The sequence below is a fragment of the Anthonomus grandis genome, chromosome 17, assembly GCF_022605725.1.
Source record: "Anthonomus grandis grandis chromosome 17, icAntGran1.3, whole genome shotgun sequence".
Lineage (NCBI taxonomy): Eukaryota > Metazoa > Arthropoda > Insecta > Coleoptera > Curculionidae > Anthonomus > Anthonomus grandis.
The window spans coordinates 12,541,196-12,557,723 of record NC_065562.1 but is presented as its reverse complement, the minus strand read 5'-3'; the positions used below and the strand labels follow the sequence as shown (position 1 = coordinate 12,557,723).

At 26.1% G+C, this 16,528-nt stretch overlaps 1 protein-coding gene across 1 annotated transcript in view; it reads left to right on the top strand.

Moving 5' to 3' along the window:
* Positions 1-16,528, top strand: part of LOC126746590 (mushroom body large-type Kenyon cell-specific protein 1) — a 166,907-nt gene that overhangs the window by 132,570 nt on the left and 17,809 nt on the right. The window contains exons 5-6 of the mRNA XM_050454899.1: positions 3,605-3,814; positions 9,061-9,124. Of these exons, the coding sequence (XP_050310856.1) occupies positions 3,605-3,814; positions 9,061-9,124 (274 nt within the window). The remainder of the gene's footprint in view (positions 1-3,604; positions 3,815-9,060; positions 9,125-16,528) is intronic.

Sequence of the window (16,528 nt, the reverse complement as noted above, 5' to 3'; positions counted from 1 at the left end):
AATTCAAATATCTAAATTTTTTTATATGTGAGTTTTCAAAGTGTTTTCATAGAAAGTCCAAAAAACTTTTAGTACTGGTACTCAAAGTATTTGCCATTTTTTGAAAGTAAAATTAGTTTGTTTCTTACAGGCATTCGTTTACTAAAAATTCAAATATTTTCACTTCTTTACAGAGGATTTTCAAAATTTTGTCAGAAAAAGTCCAAAAAAACTTTAGAAAACGGAAAGAACCAAAAATGTTAAAAGTTTAACTACTACTGCTCAAAATATTTGCAATTTTTTAAAATTGACCTATCACATTTAAAAAAAGTACTCTTAATTTTTTTAGGTTTTGCTACTATCTGATTAAAAACCATTTACATAAATTTGAGATAAAATGTCTTAACTCTAAAATAAAGGCCTCAAAAAACCAAGTTTAAAAAATTTTTTGAAAAGTTTTTTAAAATTTTTCCATATAAATTCCAAAAAACTTTAAAAAATCCTAAAAACCAGAAACTTCAAAATGTTGACTACTTAAAATATTCGCTATTCGTTAAAAGTAAAGTTAGTTTGTTAAAAATTAAGTTTATTAATTTAACAATGTTTACTAAAAATTAAAATATTTTCAATTTTTTGAGGGCGATTTTTAATTTTTTTTTTACAAACGACCAGGAAGCCTAAAAAACCAAAAATTTTAAAATCTAGACCACATGTACTCAGTTTAGTCATTATTTTTAGGAGTACAGTTAGTTTGTTTATTAAAAATTAAAATATTGTTACTTTTATCAGTTGAGTTTATCAGATGAGTTTTAGCTTTAAAAAACCCGAAAAATCCATAGTTTTATAATTTTATTTACTGGTACTCAGGATATTTGCTATTTTGCGTTAAAAATTAAATTAGTTTATTCCTTACAGGCACTGGTTTAATAAAAATTCAAATATTTAAATTTTTTTACACGGGAATGTTCAAAATGTTTTCATAAAATATCCAAAAAATTTTTAGTACTGGTACTTAAAGTATTTGCTTTTTTTTAAGTAAAATTAATTTGTTTCTTACAGGCATTCGTTTATTAAAACTTGAAATATTTTTACTTCTTTACAGAGGATTTTCAAAATTTTGTCAGAAAAAGTCCAAAAATTTTTAGAAAACCGAAAAAACCAAAAATTTTAAAACTTGAACTACTAGTTCTCAAAATATTTGCAATTTTTTTGAAAGTGAAGTTACATATCACATTTTAAAAAAGTACTCTTGTTTTTTTTTAGAAAAATTCCAAAAAACTTTAAGAAACCAAAAATTGTAAAATTTTGACCACTCAGGATAGTCGCTGTTCTTTAGGACTAAAGGTAGCTTGTTCCTTACAAACACTTGATTACTAAAAATTCAAATATTTTTTCTCTTTTTTACAGAGTATTTTATTTTCAGAAAACATCCAAAGAAATTCAGTAAACCCGAAAAACAAAAAAAATTAAAATTTTCACCACTGGTTCTTGAAATATTTGCTAGTTTTTAAAAGTAAATTGAAAAAATTTGTCCATTTCGCTTAAATAGACCCTAATTATGATGAAGTCTCGTTCTCAAAAGTTATATAATAAAATTTATTCTTAAAATGGTTACATGTTTCGCTCGATGAGTTGAGCATCATCAGACCTAAAAACATAAAGTAAACCTGTCAAAAAAGTCATATAATAAAATAAGAATTCATTTCATTATATGACTTTTGAGATTGAGACTTTGTGTTTTTACGCCTATTAAAAACTTTAAAAGTGAAGTTCGTTTTTTTCTTACAGGTACTCGTTTACTAAAAATTTAAATATTTCCGTTTTTTACAGAAATTATTCAATATTTTTTTAGAAAAAACCAAATAAATTAATATTTAGATTTTTTTCAGTTTCGTGTTTGTGACCCAATATCTTCAATGTTGCGGAAGGTTGTTGGGTGGGGTCAAAAATTAAACAAAAACCTATTTACTTAAATATCTAGTTTACCTACAATAACACCTACAATTTAACCCATGTTTAAAATTATTCTACGCTCCTATTATAAATGTATTTTAATTATAACTAAAGAAATCTAGACTTAGGTAAGAGGTGTAATGTATAAAAAATAAATTATATATATATATATTTTTTGTATATATATATAATATATTTTTTTGTATTAATTTTTTAATGGATTGACCCTGAATGTAATTTTAATTATGTCGTGCTTTTTGTTTTTCTTTGTTATTTTAATTTTTGTACGCGTAAAGAACACCTATTTTAATAATAGTTTTTATGTATTTGAAATTATTTTGTTTCATCTCTGTGATTACTTATTTTTTTTTTGTTGAAAAAAACATTGTCCATTTCAGTGTCCTGAGTATGACCTAATATAAGTCGAAACGTCAATCCTCCGCAATACTATTATTTAGAATTGAAATTTCTTGCTTACAGGCACTCGTTTAGTAAAAATTCAAATATTTTGACTACTAGTACTTTAAATATTTCCTAATTTTTAGGAGTGAAGTTAGTTTGTTTCTATCGACACTCGTTTACTAAATATTCAAATATTTTTATTTTTTTAAAAGGAATTTTTAATTTTTTTAGAAAAAGTCGAAAAAAACTAAAAATAACTGAAAAATTTAAAATTTGAAAATTTTTACCAGTGGTACTAAGGTTTTTGCTATTCTTTAAAAATAAAGTTAATTTTTCCTTACAGGTACTCGTTTAATAGAAATTCAGATATTTTAACTCTATTTAGGAGGATTTTTTCTTTTTTTCTCAGAAAAAGTCCAAAAATCTATTATTTAGAATTGAAATTTGTTCCTTACAGGTACCCGTTTAGTAAATATTCAAATATTTATACTTTTTTAAAAGGAATTTTCAAATTTTTTTAGAAAAAGTCGAAAAAAACTAACAAAAAATTGAAAATTTTAAAATTTTATAATTTTGACTACTGGTACTACAGATTTTTGCTATTCTTTAAGAATAAAATTAGTTTGTTCCTTACAGGCACTCGTTACCCAAAAATTCAAATATTTTAACCTTATTACGAGGGATTTTTTAATTTTTTTTAGAAAAAGTCGAAAGCAAGAACCAGAAAACCCGAAAAGCAAAAAGTTTTAAAATCTTGTCTATCGGTACTCATAATATTCCTAAAATTAGTTTGTTCATTACACAAACTTCTTTACTAAAAATTTATATATCTTGATTACTGATACTCAAGATATCTACTATTTCTTGAGAGAGAAGTTTGTTTGTTTCTTAGAGGAACTCCTTTACCAAAAATTCAGTTATTTTGACTCTTTAGGAGGATTTTCAATATTCTTTTAGAAAATGTAATCTTTTTAAATTTAGCAAATTGCTACATATAAAATACAAAGAGGTTAAAACGACAAAAAGTAAATATAAAAAACAAAGCATGGGCCTAATAATACAATTTTAAAATATGTACTCTTAATAATCGTTAAAAACTATTTACAGATTTTTAAGTCATTAGGCAATTTATTAAATTCGAGCAAACCTTTATAGAGCATGAAATTAGAATTAGAAAGAAATTAGTTTGTTTCTTACATTACATATATATTATATAATAACTCCGATTATGTTCTTCGCTTTTATTTACAACAGATATTGTAATTTTCAGGTATCTTGCCAATGTGGCTCGCCAATTCCAAACTGCCGCGGTTGCCTCGGCTGCCTCGACCGATGTGGATAAAAACAGCGGTGGAGGTGAGCAGCCTCTCGATCTCAGTAAAGGGTCCAGCACTAATGTCCCCAATAGTTCGCCTGAACCCAAATCTAATGTTAGTAACAATGTTAGGTTACCCACGTTGGAAACCAAACAAATTTTTAGGTAAGTAAACGCACCTTAAATTGATTTTTTAATGTTAAATTAAGTGATCTAAGTCAATATTACTGCAACAGGTTTGACCCAAATTCGAGGTCTAAATTGACAAATTATGAACTTAGTCAAATATGATCAATACCTATCAGATATTATTTAACTCAAGGATTGGTACTTTTTAAAAAACACAGTTGGGGGTGATCACCCCTACTATCTAAGGGGCTAAATATATAGGGACATTTAGAACTAATCAGTGTAAGTAAATTCTAAAAAGTTGGACTTAATGTAGAAATGATTCTCAAGTAGAGAATCTATATTTCCTGCCTCATGACTTTCAAAAATAATTCGACATGTTGCAAGTCCTATTTCCTCACAACAAATGAATGGAAGCAAACTAATAGATATTTTATACCTATAATTAGACATATAGATATAATAAACGGCTAATATCAGTAGCATTTCTAATTAAAAATCACCGTAAGACTATCTAAATAAAACGTAGAATGTAGAACAAACAGTTTTAAGACCCGGCCCGCGTATTTGCTTTTACTTCCCGTCAAATTATGGTGAATTTATATTCGAGAAGAAATTGCCGCTTTTTAGAATGAATTTTAAACGGTAATTAGTTTCAATTTTAGATTCGACTGTTTCCGGCCAGATGTTATCTTCGAAATTCCGGCCGAATAGATCGGGCTCGCCCCGTGCGGTCGGTTGGTCTACTTGTACCGTTACAATTCTCATATTTTCTCATAAATAAGAAAATTTAGCTTATGTAGTAGTCATATTTATGTACGTCTAAGTTTTTAGAGGTTTACTTTGGTAGAAATGGCAAAATTTATACGCTGAGAAGAAACATATATTTTGCAATAATATTATGAAATAATTGAACCATAAAAATGTTAAATTAATATCTCTTGTTTATTTATAGTTAAGTTCGCATTTATTCAAAATACACGTATAAAAAACATTGTATGCATTAAATAAAGGAGTTTCTACACTTATGTGCTACTACGAGCTAAACGGAAGAAACACTTACTAGTAACAGCTGTTTAGGGTCAAATATCCACTTAAGAAATAATAATTTTCGTTATAATGTCTCTATTTAAAGACTGTTTGGAATTGTTAATATTAATCATCAATGTATAAGCAAGAGTTAAAACCTATACAAGCTTAATATCCAGTGAGATGAAAAGTGTTAATTATAAATCATATTTAACCTTGGTCGTCGTGATCAAGTCGGGCAATTTGTTACCCAGCCTGAATTTGTCACCACGTAATCATTAGCTCTGAAAAAGTTTGCAAGAGAATATAAATTATCAACTTAAGGAGAAATAGTAAATTTTTATTTGATGCTGTTAGGCATAAAAGTTAAATATCTGATATATCTTAATCATATTTCCCGGGTATTGTGAAAATTATTCAAAATTTTACTTTTTTTCTAGTTGATCAATTTTTTTAAGAAAAATTTGGTTTTTTAATGTAATATTTAAGATTTTGAAAAAAAATTTTGACAAATAGGCAATATCCAAATTTTGAGATTTAATGACACGGAGAAATAAAACATTCTAGATTTTCCATTTATTCTTAAATATGTTCCAAGTAGAACCAATACCTCTGGTAACCTTACCTATAAAAATCCAATTAAAGGTAAACTTTTCTAAAGGTTCGATTAGACTGACACCTCCCTTTTGTATATAATATTTGTAATATTAAGGGATTGTTAATAAGAAATCACTAAATAAATGGTATCAGGCTAGAAATCAAAGCTGTTATGTTAAAATTAGCCTTTAAATTAAATTGTTCAGAATTTTGAAAAACAGATTAATTTTACTGTACATACTTCTGCACAAATTCTGACCAGTCAGTGTGAAAACTAATCAAAATTTAGCTTTTCTGGCAAAAAGCATTTTTTTTGTTGATCAGTTTTTTTAAGAAAAAGTTGGGTTTTTATTACAATATTTAAATTTTGAAAGAAAATTTCGAACAATAGAGAATATTACAATTTTCGGGTTTAATGACACGGAGAAATAAAAACACTTATTTTTATGGCACATTTGGTACGTTTGGCAATTTTCAATTTATTGTTAAATATAAATATAACAGTAAAACGAGTTTTTTTTTATTTTTTGATCTGTAAAAATTAAGTCAAAGATAAGGACCTTCTTTTTGTGTATAAAAATCATGACTTCAAAGGATTTTAATAAGAAATTACCAAGTTTTAGTGTTAAAATTAATAATTAATTAAAAATAATTGATCCATGGCAAGCAAAAGATTTTTTCACTTTTTTTATAGACTAGAAAAAATATTTTATTTTCTTTTTAGATTCTTAATTAAAAATAAGAAAAAAATTAAACTATTTTTATTATAAAAAACTATTTTAGGTACTTTTCTAAAAGAAAATCAAGAAATTGTAGGTAATAACTTTGAATAAAAAAAATTAAATATTCAGGTATTGGAATTTTTAATATTTTTTCGTTAAAATTTTGCGTTAAAAAAATTATTTTTTTTTTAAATTAAGGTATTCTCGGCACTTTGTCGCTTAAAAAAGTAGGCATTTAAATATTTATATTAAAAAACTAGAAAAATAAGTTTAATTTGTAGCCAAAAAAAAAATAAAAAAATATGACTTAAATATGCCAATATTAAAAAATCAATAAATGCTGGAAACCTTATATTGCGTTAAAAAATTATAATTTATTAATTAGGTACAAGGCACCTATTTTTTCAACAAACTAGAAAAAATCGTTTAATTCATTGTAAAAAACATGTCTTTAATTATGTAAAAATCAGGAAATTTTAGGTGGTTTATGTTGCTTTAAGAAATTATTATTTCATCTGCCTGGAAGAATTTAAAAAAAAATTCCATGCATTTAAATAATTTTTGATTATATTTTTTTAAACTACAACAAAAATTATAAAAAAAATAAAAAAAAATTAACTTTCATAAATAAAAGTTAAGAAATTTTAGCTACCCTGTGTTACTTTAAAAAATAATATGAACTGACTGGAGGAATTTACAACGTTATGAGCATTTAAATAACTTTTACTATTATTATGAAAAAATAAAAAAAAATTGTCCATATTTTTTAAATAAAAAAAAAATTAAAATTCAAAAAATTAGTAAAATTCATAGTCATAAAATTACTTTAATTATAAATAATAAATAATATCGTTTATTTATCGTAATAAAATCTACATACAAAAACAGGTATTAGAGAAGATTTAGGTCTAGTTAAAGAGATACCGTAATGCATTGTGATTAACTACAAGCACTCGACGTCTTATCTCTGCAACCAATAGAGATAGGAACTTGAAAATTGGACCTTAGATTCTTCTCATAAAATCGTTCAAATATTTTAGGATTTTTCAAAAAAGAAATTTAAAATTAGGAAATTTTCCTTGAAGGTTAAGGATGTTTTTTTCTCCAAAAAAATTCCGGTATCTTAGGGATAAAATGCTCATATATTTTTAACCAAGAAATATAGAAATTTAAAAATTTGACCATAGATTCTTCTATTAAATTAATTAGACATAGATTTTAGCATTTTTCTAAAAAATTGATTAAGACTAAGAAATTTGCCTTGGAAGTTAAGAAGTTCTTCTTCCTGATAATTTTGATATATTAGAGGAGACAAAGTGTATCTCTGCAACTAAAAGAGATAGAAACTTGAAAATTAAACCATAGATTCTCCGTATAAATTCATTAGACACATATTTCAGCATTTTTCTAAAAAATTGTTCAAAAATAAGAAATTTGTTCTGGAACTTAAGGATTTTTTTCCTAAAAATTATGATATATTAGAGGAGATAAATGCTCATATATTTGCAATCAAAAGAGATAAAAACTTGAAAATTAAACCATAGATTCTCCCTATACATTCATTAGAAACATATTTGAGCATTTTTCTAAAAAAAATTTCAAAACTAAGAAATTTGCCCTGGAACTTAGATAGAACTAGGATTTTTTTCCTGAAGATTATGATATATTAAAGGAAATAAATCTCATATCTGTGCAACCAAAAGAGATAGAAACTTGAAAATTGAACTGTAGATTCTTCCTATAAAATTATTAGTATTTTTCAAAAAACTATTTAAAACTAAGAAATTTGTACTGTAAGATTTGTATTTGTACTGTTAAGAATTTGGTTTTCCTGACAAATTTTATCAACCAATAGAATGCCAACGATATAGAATCTTGAAAATTGAACCAAAGATTCTTCTTATAAATTTGTTAGACACACATTTTAGCATTTTTCAAAAAAATTATTCAAAACTAAGAAATTTGATTTGAAAAAAGGCAAAAAGAACTTTAAAAAGCACGTATAAGACTACACATTAAGTGATAAAACTAAACTAGAGTAAAAATCATAAAGACATAAAAATTTCAATTTATAGATACAATATGATAAAAATAAATTTAAATTTAAAATTAAAGTAGTACATAGTTACATTTGAAATGGCAAAGGTAAAATTTTACAAAAATACTGACTAAGACAAGAATTAAATAAATAACACAATAATTTAATATTTATTTATTTAATATTTTGGGTACCTTATGTTACGTTAAAAAGATAATCATATTAACCGCCTGGGAGGATAAAACAGTTTTCAAGCATTTAAATATATATTTTTTTAGAAAAATAATTTACTTTATAGACAAAAAATTAAAAAACATCGACTTCGATTATTTGAATGTTACGTATTTTGTATTGGTTCGAAAACTCCAAAAAGCATTTTAACTGCATAACTTATTCCACACATAATAAAAAATTAGCATCGACTATCTAAAATTTAGCAAATTCAGGCATTTCATATTGTCTAGATAAACTGCCTAAAAAAAACTTTTATCTAAATAATTTGGGGAATATGGCACTTTCCGATTTTTTTTTAAATTTTTACCTAATTAGTGGGTTAACAACTTAATTATTATATTAAATATACAGTTGATTAGTGTATTGATAGGGGTTCATTATTACTTTTAATTTACCACCTGTATTAAAGCAATTTGAAAAACAGTATAAATGTAGTTTTATATTTTTTAAAGAAATAAGGAAGCATACATAAATTTTCAATGATAAAAATAAATAAAAACTTTAAATAAATAAAACGTGCGTACTTAAATACATATTTAAATAGCAAAATAATAATGTATGTAGGCACATAAAAAAATTAAAAATTGTACGTAAGTTTTAATGAAAATTAAAATGTGTATACATATATAAGTAATTTAAGTTAATAAATTGTATTTTTCTAGGATGTCTGATAAACAAACTAATTTGTCATATAACATTTTAGAACTTCCATCAAATAAGACAGTTGTAAACTTTTCTGTTTTTGAAGAAAGATCTACTTTCTTGAATTTTTTACTAACAACAATTTTTTTCGCTCTATTTTACTTTAAATATGTCATTTGGTTCTATATCTAAACAATGTAACTTAAACTCCTGTGCCTGAAGCAATATCAAACAAATTATCAATTATTATACTCCCAATGACCCACAACTGTTCAAAAGCAAATTTATATAATTTTTACCCCATCTGTCTTTAAGCGCAACAAAGAACCATACAAGCCATTGTTTGTATTCAAAGAAAACCAAATTATCAGCTGAACATCCTGCGTGCATTTTTCCGCATTTTGCCGTTGAGCAAACAACAAAAACGCTTTTTATTTATCGATAAAACGAGCGATTTTTTCATGAACTTAAAGCAGACGGAAAAAAATCGACTTTCCGAGAAGACAAATAAAACGACCATCTTACAAATAAAGTCTCCGCGCGTTACAGTGATAAGAGAAGTTTTTGACCGATAATTTCAGGAATAATTCCAGAGAATGGGAGGCGCGAGCTTTTTTTTTTTTTCTTTCAAAAATTAATGTGTTTTCTTTGGTTGTTATTGACCCTGTTCAAGATTACGATTTTAAAAGTGCCAGTGTAGAGTTCGTTTAACTTGAAAATATTGTTTTAAGTCTAATTTTAACACAATGGCTTATTTCATAGGGTTTTGTTATTGATGATGATGCCTCGCCTGATGAAGTTTGCTTAGTGTTTGTCATGTAATATTTTTTTAATGATAACGTGGTTCTTTTTATGAGGATCCTTGGAAACGATACGTTTTATTATTTTAAATTACTTTTATACACGTTCGTAATATACTAATAAAATGTCTTATGAAGAATTTTATTAAAAAAATCTTTAAACGGCATATATGAGTACAGTTATTTTGTTTATATATCTAATATTTTTCCTTGATAATTAGGAATTTATTAAAGAATCAGGTTTTACTTTATGTTCCTTTTACTGTTTTACTATTGAGAAACATACTTTTTAACCAGCACAGCCTTAAGCTCTCTGTATTTTCCCTAATGGATATCCATAAAAAAGGATAATGTAATAATTACCGAGCAGTAACTATCATTCTGTATGAAAGAAAAGTATTACTCCACATCGTTATTGAACGTTTGACAAAATTTTTACTTCAGCAATTTTCGGATCAACAAAAAAGGTTTATGCCAGATATATACGAGAGCAGCCACTCAATACCCGACACATTAATTAAACAGCAAGGAAACCCTTATTAAAACTAAGATTTTGCTTCGTGGACCATACAAAATGATTCAACTCTATGAACTAAAACAAAATAAAAAATAAAGTATTGATCATTGATCGATCCAATGACACATCCAATATCAAAAGTCTAGTTTGTATACCTGAGATCCTTCATAACCAAAGATAGAGCTGCCGATGTGTTCAAAGGAAGTAAAGAGAAGATTGGCAATGACCAAATCAATAAAAACTTAACTCATAAGAATATGGAGAGATCAAACTATTACTACAAAAACAATAAAAGCAATCTGCTGGTCAACTCCTTGTTCTTCCCAGTGCTGTTTACTAAAATATGGACACTAAAGGAAACATATTGAAATAGAATTGAGGCCTCTGAAGTCTAACTTTTTAGCAATTTATCAAGTCTTTTGAACGTAACCTTAAAATATGATATCTATATTTCTTTTAAATGATTATAAATATATAATTGATAATTCCGCCTAAGATGAGCGTTTAATTTTTAGAAACATAGCCTTAATTAAAGCGAAAGCAAATCGTGTCCATTTAAGTTATGCATGGTCTTATTACCTGTAAGCGTGTATATTTAAAAAGGAAGATATTTATACGAAAAGTTAGTAGGAGAACTTTTTTCTCCACAAATAAAATGCCAATTCCTATTTATGAGTGACATATCATTTATGATTTCAATATCATAAATGATACATAATATTAGGTTTGATCATTAATTTTATCAAACCTGAAGTAAATATCAAAGGGCTTTACATTTATCGGAAAACTTTATGTTTCGATCTTTTGGAATTGCTGGAAAATTATTAAATCACCATGTTCTACTTGCTTTAATGAGCAAACTAAATTTGACAGCCACACCTTCTTTAATTCCTAAAATTCTAACAATAACACTAATATTTAATTTGACTTAACGACATATTTAAGACGCATTTTATTTTTTTTAAACGCGGTGGTTCTCTCTCAATCCTGAGTAGAAATATGCTAATCAATTGCCTAATTTGTTGTAATTTTATTTATTGACTGGATGTCGTGGCACTGTACCATTCAAGAATTGTTTGTTACTGTTTATATTTTGCAAATGTGTCGACACAATTAAAGTAACTTTCTAGTCAGATGATGCCAAGAAAGAAGAACACTTGTGGAAATGCATTACATTGGAAGTCCTAATTAAAAAAAAAGTATTTCATATCCATTTAAGTTATATATAGCCAATTGCCTGTACCTGTGTATATCTGACAAAAGGGCGTGAAACTGCACAGTTTTAAAATTGGCATTGAAGTACCACAGATTTTAGATGTATGGCACAATTTAAAAAAAATTGACATTACCCATTTAAGTTATGCATAGGTATGTTATTCGTACATACGTACATCTGAAATATGTAAATACGTTTTTATTACTTTTCAGGAAATATGAAAAAAAGAGTCAATGGTTTAAAAAGAAAGTATTTTCTGAAGTCAACACTTAGTTTTGCTGATAAAAACAATCAGAAACATAAATATATTATGCTAATATATCTGTTTTTGTAAATTTTGGCCAAAAATCGTAAAATTGCATTAAAGCTCTCTAAAAATTGGCATAGGAATATTACTTCTTTGTGCAGACACCTAACGAAAAAAAAATGTATTACAGTCAAAAGCTCGTAAAATTGCAACTAAAGCCTGACCTTAACATGATATACATATATATAAATACGTTTTTATCATCTTTGGGAAGATCTGATTAAAAGACCTATCAAAATAATAAAAATTTTTAGTTGTATATCATAATTAAAAAAAAAGAAAATCGTGTCCATTTTAGTTATGCATAGGCATATTACTTGTACGTGTCTGAATTTAGGGATAAATCTCAGTTTTTGGCAAAATCGCGTAAACACATTGTTACCATCTATGAGGCAATCAGAGAAAAAGTAATTAATTAAGCGCATTATATTTGCAGTTGCTATAAACAGGTTTAATGATAATTTTATATAGTAAAGGTCACCAGAAAATCTTTTGTAAAGTTCAAAGTAATTTTCAATAATTTTGTATAGTTTAAAAAATAAGTAAGACATGTTTAGTTAAATTATGTGTGTATTTGCATGCACTAAACCATAAAAAAATTATTTCAATTTTAACATGACAAATTGCGGCCCTTGGCTAAAAAATATTAATATAATTGGATATGGTTGTTTCTAGTTAACTCTATCAAGTCCTGTTGTCTACAACTTAAGATTAATCACTGCAAGTCATATTTCAAGTCCAGGAGAGAGACGTGAAAATAAATAACATAACTGCAAGATGAAGATTAAGCCAACCAGCAAAAATTCAGGTCAAGTTGAACGTTAAAAGAACACTAAACAGTAGATATAGTTCGTTGAAGAACAGTTGCAAGTATGAAACCTGATCTTTAAGTTGAACGTGCTTAAAACTGAAACAATGTGATTTTTAATTATAAATATTCTAATCGCAGTTCTAAAAATTCCCGGAATAATAAATTTGGTGTGCACCGCATTTGGTATAATTTTCGTTGTGTTCGCTTACATATGCAAAAGTTTATACCGCATTGCATTTAGCAACGATAACAATAATTTTAGGGTATTATTCATGTTTTTAGTTGATTTAGAACTATTTTTGACAACAGTTTAAAACATTATTATATTTCCTAAAAATTAATAACAATACAAAAGTGTTAAGAGGAAAACGAGTATAGAGAGAGCACAGCAAACACATTTTTCCTTTATAATATTTGGTGTACGCGCTAAAATAAAGTCGTAAAAAGGGCCATTTCCAGAAAATGGAGTCATATCGTAGTCTTGATATTTCGCATTTATTGCCCCATTTATCTGGAATCATTCCCGGGTAATACGAAAATGAACACGAGCGAAATATTTGTCACAAACGGTTATGGCTTTAAGTGCCCCATTATACGATTCCCGTTATAAAAATAATTCCGCCACACGCGCTACAGGCGATATCTGCCCTTATATTTTAAAAATTTTACGACCCCTTTTATTTCTCTATAAATTTTCGTATCTAAAAATTTCCGTCGGTTGCCTAGGGATTGTAATAAAAATTGCACTAAATCGCATTGTTAAAAAGACACCTCTCATTCAATTAAATTCAACAGAGAATTATCTAAATTAAATGAAACATCTGAAACATCTAAATGCTATAAAATTTTCGAAAAAATGTGATTTTATAGCTATATTTAACATTGTTGTTAATAAGCTTATGAGACTAAGATAAGACTAAGTTATGCATATGCATAATTTAAATGGCGACGATTTTCTTTTTTATATTCTTTTTGTACTTAAACCTTCATAATTTAATCTTTAGTAAGGACTAGGTAAACGCGTTAATATATTGTAAAATTTCGTTAAAAAAATCTATAAAACCAATTTGCTTTTGATAATTTTATCATCTTAAGGATCTCATAAATCATAAAAGCGTATTTATATATTTTCGTAAAGTAAGGCTTTTTATCCAAAATTAATAGATTTGAATCTACATACGTGTACAATATACTTATGCATAACTTAAATGAAAATGACTCCTTTTTTTTAGGAAGGTTTTGGACTATGTTTTGACATGACTTAATTTGTGTTGGTGTTTTTTAAAAAACTAAAATATATTATCTATTAATTCTTATGGTTTTATATATGGTTTTTGTCTCTAGAAGCAGTTGAAAAGTTCTATTTAAAAACTATTTTAAAGGGAATTATTAGATATTGCTTTATTAGGCAAATGCATGATTTAAATGTCAACGATTCAGTTTTTTCATATTTTTTTCAAAAAAGTAAACAAAATCTAGGTCTTTGTAAAGGTTTTTATTATTTTAAATATTTTTTTTAAATATGCAAAACGTGTGTTACAATATCAATTTCTGCTTTCCGATAATAATGTATGCCTGTTTATTTATATTTTTTAATTACTTTGATATTTTTTTAATTATTTTGTTGAGTAATTTACTGAAGATCACCTTCTAAGGGTTAAAATGTCGACAAAATATAAATACATTATTTTTGGGTCTAATTCAACAATAATTTATCTAACCTAGTAGTTTATAGTTCTGTTTAAATAATTGAATAGAAACACCAAAATTAACATTGTGCATTAAAATATCATAAAACTTTCAGAGAAGTTTTATTTGAAAATTATATATTATTTGAAAATTTTGTGTACTAAGTGTATAAAAGACTATAAATATATTTTTTAATCTATTTGTATCCATTTAAGTTATGCATTTGCGTAACTTAGTACGATTTGCTTTAATCTATATTTTTCAATTAAACTAAAGCTTTTATAATTAAATCTTCAGTAAAGACTAAATAGGCGGTTAATATAATATAAAATCTCTATAAAATTAATTATTTTTTCACATTTTTATAATCATTTCATAGATAATAATTATTACAAGTTCGTTTATGTCCGAATTTACCTTCCAAGGTAGATGTTTATAAAAAGAGGAATTGAACATTTTAAACCACAAAAAACCTATAAATTCCTGTACTTATTATGATTCTATAGTTGTTGTTATTAATGAAGACGATCTACAATATATAACCTTGATAATCATCTCATAACGATTGAAACGTCGATAAAAAGATGTAATTGATCATCCGAAGAAACTTTTTTTGACCTATATCCAACAAAAAAAATGAAGCAATCCTCACAACCTAACGTTACGAGAAATAATTCACAAATATTCTTTTTTATTTGAACTTACGTGGAAATGATTTACTTTTTTTAATTTTTGGTAGAACTATTGGACATTAGAGTGAAAAAATGTAGAGGTTTCAAAAACTATTCTAATGGCTTATTTGTCTGATAACTTTTAGCTATAAGTATTTCTTAGATGAACGTTTTTAAGTATTTTTCGACATGACTTTGATTGAGTAGGTAGGTATTTTTCAAAAACTAAATAATTTTTCCTATCAGTACTAATACGTTTCTTATGGGGCTTCTATCCTAAGCTGTAGAAAAGTTTTATTTGAAAAGTGTCTTACCTTAGGCATATGCATAATTTAAATGCTTAGTATTGGTTTAATTTTTTTTTTTCAAAATATTCAGTAAAATTGTCTTTTGTTAAAATGTTTAATCTTTATTTATTGCTTAAATTAATTTTTAATCTTGATATAATATCATGTCTAAAAATAATTTTTTTGAATATTCAATGAGCGTGTTACAATTTTAAATTCTATTTCGCTGTACTATCTTTTTCTTAGTCTAATATGAATAAAGTTCTTGTTGTTAGTATTTATTTGAGTTATAAATATACATAATTTAAATGGTCACGAATCACTTTTTTTATATTTTGTTGTAATTAAAACCCTCATAGTTTAATATATAATAAAACCATCAGAAACACGTTGTGAATATGAAATTTTAAAATTTTAGTTTTAATAAATATTATTTTATTATATATGCAATAAGTGTTTTTTGGTCCGTTGTGAGTTTACAAAATATCAATGCATATTTGAATAAGAACGTTTTATTTTAAGCTCGTGTCCATTAATCATTTATGCGAGTCTGCATTTTTATTTAAGTAATTCAACAAACAAACAAATATTATGTGTATAAAATTTGTTTGATTTCAAAATTGTATCAAATTCATATATTATCCTATTAGAGACTTTTAATACATGTATTGATGCTTATGTAAGTTACACATGTGCATAATTTAAGAAGACACGGCTTATTTCTTAATTTTTTTTCCAAAAAAAAAGCAATATAAATGACTATTAAGCTGAAACTCTCAAGTATTCCTAGAATAACTAGCCAGGTTTTCCAAAAGACTTGAGAGGCTTATTAGACTCAGACTAATTAGCTTTGACCTAAATTTTTGTCGGATCTTAATCCAGTAGCGAATGATAATAAGTTTATTTTTGCCAATTGGCTATGTTCTTTTAAGGAAAAAATTGTGAATTAGTGTCAGTTAAATGTACCATAGTATTTTCTATAATTACATGTTTTTAACACTCTACATATAACAGATCAATAACCTCATGAAAAACTATATCAAACAAAAATGGCTGCACTATTCCAAATAACCCACACTAAAAACGACTGGCAATCTAAAGGTTAAAGGTGCACAAGGTTTCATAGGAGAGCTATCTATCTATAATGCGCCCGTAAAAGCAGGATAAGCTCCTGAAAGTATCGCTTGGGC